The 4,644-nt window shown below is 45.6% G+C and overlaps 1 protein-coding gene across 1 annotated transcript; it reads left to right on the top strand.

The window, feature by feature from the left end:
- Positions 1 to 266: 266 nt before the first annotated feature.
- LOC147896562 (uncharacterized) lies at positions 267 to 4,361 on the top strand. The gene is made up of 11 exons (XM_087381902.1): positions 267 to 1,691; positions 1,994 to 2,104; positions 2,276 to 2,308; positions 2,640 to 2,823; positions 2,904 to 3,085; positions 3,226 to 3,371; positions 3,525 to 3,620; positions 3,710 to 3,779; positions 3,906 to 3,983; positions 4,139 to 4,184; positions 4,291 to 4,361. Exons 1-11 carry the CDS (start codon positions 267 to 269, stop codon positions 4,359 to 4,361), a joined length of 2,442 nt encoding a protein of 813 aa, XP_087238028.1.
- Positions 4,362 to 4,644: the final 283 nt, after the last annotated feature.

The following is a 4,644-nucleotide window of genomic DNA, read 5'->3' as shown; positions in this document are numbered from 1 at the left end:
ATATTGCTCACGAAGCTGCACACACAACATCGATGTTACACGAAAAAGCTCAGCAGCGAGCATTTGCACCAGATTTGCTTCGAATTCCACAAGCAATCGGAGTCTCATGCTCTCGAATTTGCAAACAATTTCACGTGCAATCGTTTCTGATCATACTCACGAATTGGCAAAGAATTTCACAGGCAATCGTTTCTAGTGATACTCACAAAATTTGCAAGCTTGTCCAACAGGTTGATTATACGGAGCGCAGCTGCCTGCATTGAGCCATGCCGCCTGCCGGGGCGAGCAGCGATTCTGAGCTCGTATACAGCACAACCAGACGATCCGGCAAGGGCGGCAACACCGACGCCATGCCCACCACCAACTTCGAGACGTTGTCCAACTCGTCCACTGTCTCCTCCGTCTACGTTCCATCTTTCAATCCTCGCAGGCCCATAGTTCCCTCCGACTGGTATGATTCTAGGAACGACTCTGATACTACTTCAATTACGGCTCACAACGGAGCTACCTCCATCCCCCGCCGCGACTTTGGGAAACAGGATCGCCACGGTAGGATGGCTCAAATAGCGGAGGCGTTGTCGCCTCCGAACCAGCTTACCAGGTCCGGCAGCCGAGGATCTATCTCCGAAGCTAGTTACAGCTCCGCGGTAGGGAGCTTGAAAGGCCAGCCGCGAATCGGTGAATCTACAATACGTTCTCGAAGCGAGTATGGATACCAATCCGTTGCTCCATCCATCTCGAGCACAGCGTCCAGCAAAATGCGTTCTGGTCGTGTGAATGCCGACATACGAGTCTCAAATTCTCATGCGGACTCCATTGCGAGGGCGAGGTTTGGTAACGAGGGAGCTCATCATGATATGGATCCCTCGAGTCCACCGTCTCAGGATGAGGATGTCAGTTACGACCAGTTTCCTCCAGCCGTGTACACAGATCAAATGCCAAATTTTGGTGCGTCAAGGGCGTCCAGCGTCGGCAGCTCGCTGCCATTCAAAGAGAGGAATTTCAATTTCGATTTCGAGACTAACAGCATCGCTAGCTCCACAAACATGTTTGAAGACTACAGCACCACTTACAGTATGCTAGAAAGCTCGAGGCTGAATAGTATGGTTACCCCGAATGGGGATTTCGGGATGTTGGAAAGAGGCGAGGATAACAGCATATCGTTTTCTTCAGCAAAGGGAAACAGAGGGCAACTCTCCCGGCATAGCTCGATGTCATCAACATCGAGCTTAGCATTGACTACTACTGCTGGAGGACAGGCGGAGCAGGGGGCATCGAAGAGGATTGTGGCCAGCAAAACAGACGTTGTAGAGAAAGAATTGAAAGAGCGCATGCAAGCAATGTCGAACAGCGATGCGGCATCAAGCGATGGAGCGCATTCCAGCTTCAATAGCATGGTAATTAGTCCCAAGCTATCGGCGACGACGAGGACGATAGAGAAGGCCTTGAAGAGCGGCAAGGGATCGTTTCTGCTGTGTCTTCCCAGGGGGGCGTGCATGCCAGACGGGGGAGGGGCACATAATTTGAAGAAGCTTGCAGCCTCCAATTCCTACCAGCAAAGCAGCATTGACAAAATGAGCAAGTATGCATCGCGAGAGAGCGTGAAATCGCTGTGGGGAGACTTGCATCGACCCCCTTCCTTCGACACCTTTCTTTGCCACTCTCAACAGGCTCAGCTTCTACGCCAACTGGTAAGCAGCTCCTCCCTGGCGATCGTCTCGTGCATTGCTTTGTTGCTGCCATTTCTGTGTCTCAAATCCTTGCGTTACGTTCAACTTTTTCTTGCCGTCTCAAACATCTCCAGGCTTGAATTACTCCGAACTCGGAATCTCTCTCCCCCTCTGGGCTTCGCGTAGACCCATCACCTTCCAATAGTTCTTTCATCCCATTGATGGTTTGCAATTTGATTCCATGTCGGATATTGTAGAGACAATTCCATTCAAGAAACTATATTACAACTGAGGTTGAGCGTGTGTTTGCTTTGACCTTGTAGATTTCACAAGGAAACTGCCCACATATTCTCTTTCATGGGCCAACGGGCTCTGGCAAGAAGGCATTGATCATGGCTTTGCTTCAAGAAATGTTTGGACCCATGGCATGGAAGGTTCTCTCTCTCTCTGTGTCTCTGTCTCTGTCTCTCTGTCTCTAAAAAGTAAGCAGAGGGACATATGAAGTTTGTCTTCTAAATATTTGTTGCAATTGTGCTTCATGGATGAACAGTTCTGCTTCATGGCTGAAATGTGCCACTCTTTTTGTTTCTTTGGTTTTGTTTTAGGTCTCGCATGAGAGAAGAGCTTTTGGCAAGACGGTGAGACCTTCCTGCATAAAGTTGTAGCTCTTTGGTTTGTAAGCATCTATAGGCAATGACATTCGAAATTACTACGACACAATATGTTGAAAAAATACATCCATGGGCTACATTGATGGTAGCATTATGCTAAGATTTCAATGTTTCCTGCATACTAGAGATAACATTTTGCCTACATCTTGCTACAAAAAAATGATGGAATCACAAATTAAGTCTGAACTTAAAGAGAATGATATTCGTAGTTTTATCCTCACAAGGTTAGCCTACTTAATTCTTTCATGCATCACATATATCTTTGTGAATTGACGTTCAATGTGGCATTTTTTTTAAGGCCGACAAACCGAAATTGATTGCACAAGTAGCTGCAAGCCCCTTCCATGTGGAGTTGGATACCCAGAGCCTCGGCGAGAATGCGAGGCCTATTCTCATGAATCTGATTCGGGAGATTACAAAAAATATGGAGAATTCCGGAGTAATAAACCCCGAGAGAAGTCTTTCTGCGATTGATTTCAGAGGTGATATTTTAGTGACATAGAGGGATTTGCTATAGGATTCTCTTCTCATTGTCTTATGTAGCTGAGGTCTCTCGCTGCAGTATTAGTTCTGTACCGGGTGGAGAAATTATCTAAGGATGCACAACAGCTGATAAGGTGGCTCATGGATCGGTATGGGGACACCTGCAAGCTCCTGCTGTGCGCGAACAACGCTAGGAATGTGGTGGACTCCATCAAATCCCGCTGCCAAATCATTGATGTGGATCCTCCCTCTATGGAAGAGGTAGATTGCTGCTGCCTTAGGGGTGATTGGAGGCCGAATTTCCGTTAACAGATAAGATGAAATTATCATTGCGTACTATCTTTCGATCCATGGAGGCAGTTTTAAGGCGGAGGCCGATTCTGATGCCTTTTGCCTTCCAGATCGTCGCTGTTCTTCAACAGATTGCCGAAAAGGAGAAGATTGAGCTTTCTCACCGCTTTGCCGAACGTATTGCGGCTGACTCCAATCAAAATTTGCGGCACGCGATCGAGTCTTTGGAAGCTCGCGCCAAGACATCGGCTAGCGGGTAATTTCTCTGTTGTGGCAAAAAGAGGAACGAATTTCTTCTCGATTATGAAGCATAGAAATGGAATAGCATTGGACGTAAAGTATAGTTATTTGCACGACCCTTAGATGGGATGTTGGAATCGTCTCTAACGGTCCATAAATCGAGCTGTAGGGAAACCATGAAAGAGGAGCTCCCCATACCAACAGGATGGGAAGACAGCGTTGTGGAAATAGGCAATGAGATAATCACAGAACAAACTCCAAGAAGGTTAGTCTGTGTCCGTAAGAAGTTAGAGCATTAGCTGAAATTGTCCTCCCAGATGTTTTCCACTAAGCAGTGCGTTTGTTGTCAAGCAGGATCTTTTCGGCTCGTGGAAAAATTCAATCTTTACTGAGCAAGCATGTACCACCCCTGCTCATACTTCAGGTTTGTTCCCTCCATCACTTTGCAACAGCAGTAGCAACAAGCTTTGCTGCTCTTTGTTGCAAACATTTCGTAGCAAATCCTTCAATCTTGAGTTTCTTTCTTAATTGTTGATGTTTGAGTCTCCAGAGACTGGTCGAAGAACTACTAAAAAAGTTCGACTCGCGCCAACTTAGAAAAGAGATTTGTTACTGGCATGCCGTATATGTATGTTCCTTTGCTTAAAACTTTTAGACTACAACTGTGGCAGCTAATTAGAAAAGCTTCCGCAATGGCTTAATGTAGTACAAATCTGAAACTTAAATCGCTAACTGCTCAGTTCAAATAAAAGAATGTCAAGTCTGAAAGCTGAAGAATGACAGGAAAAACGCATGCCTGCTGGAAGCCATGCTGTTCACAAACTTGAAGGCAAGTACCTTCTCAAAGTTTCATTCGCTGAGATTGTGTTCACCTTAATATATGCATGTTGTGCTGCTTTCTTTCCTTCCTTTAAAGCAGCCATGTGTTTGTACAGAATTTGTGGCTAAATTTATGAGCGTATATGCCAAATACTTGAAGGCAGCAGCTTTGGAGCAGGATACATAATGCTTTTAGAGGTACATTTCTAAACCCTCAAAGTTTGGTTCCTTTAGATTGTGTTCACTTTATATATGCATGTTTTGCTGCTTCCCTTTAAGGCAGGCAGGTGTTTGTACAGAGGTTGTGGCTAAATTGAGCGTATATACCAAATACTTGAAGGCAGCAGCTTTGCAGCTTGGATACATAATGCTTTTAGAGGTGCATTTCTGCACCCGGCTCTTAACATTACATGATTCATCTCTGGAAAAGAAAAAAACATTAAATGATATATATCTTGGAGCTCATACTG

The sequence above is a fragment of the Dipteris shenzhenensis genome, chromosome 11 (assembly GCF_047967505.1).
Source record: "Dipteris shenzhenensis isolate YYH24624 ecotype China chromosome 11, Dip_SZ_1.0, whole genome shotgun sequence".
Lineage (NCBI taxonomy): Eukaryota > Viridiplantae > Streptophyta > Polypodiopsida > Gleicheniales > Dipteridaceae > Dipteris > Dipteris shenzhenensis.
Note: the sequence above shows the minus strand (reverse complement) of the source record. Positions and strands in the feature narration are given on the sequence as shown.

What these genes read in the sequence shown, in the direction of transcription:
- LOC147896562 (XM_087381902.1), top strand. Translation starts at nt 267, where the DNA reads ATGCCGCCTGCCGGGGCGAGCAGCGATTCTGAGCTCGTATACAGCACA. An exon ending in TTCTGCGATTGATTTCAGAG is followed by an intron (nt 2,824 to 2,903) that starts GTGATATTTTAG and finishes CTCTCGCTGCAG; the next exon opens with TATTAGTTCTGTACCGGGTG. An exon ending in CACCCCTGCTCATACTTCAG is followed by an intron (nt 3,780 to 3,905) that starts GTTTGTTCCCTC and finishes TTGAGTCTCCAG; the next exon opens with AGACTGGTCGAAGAACTACT.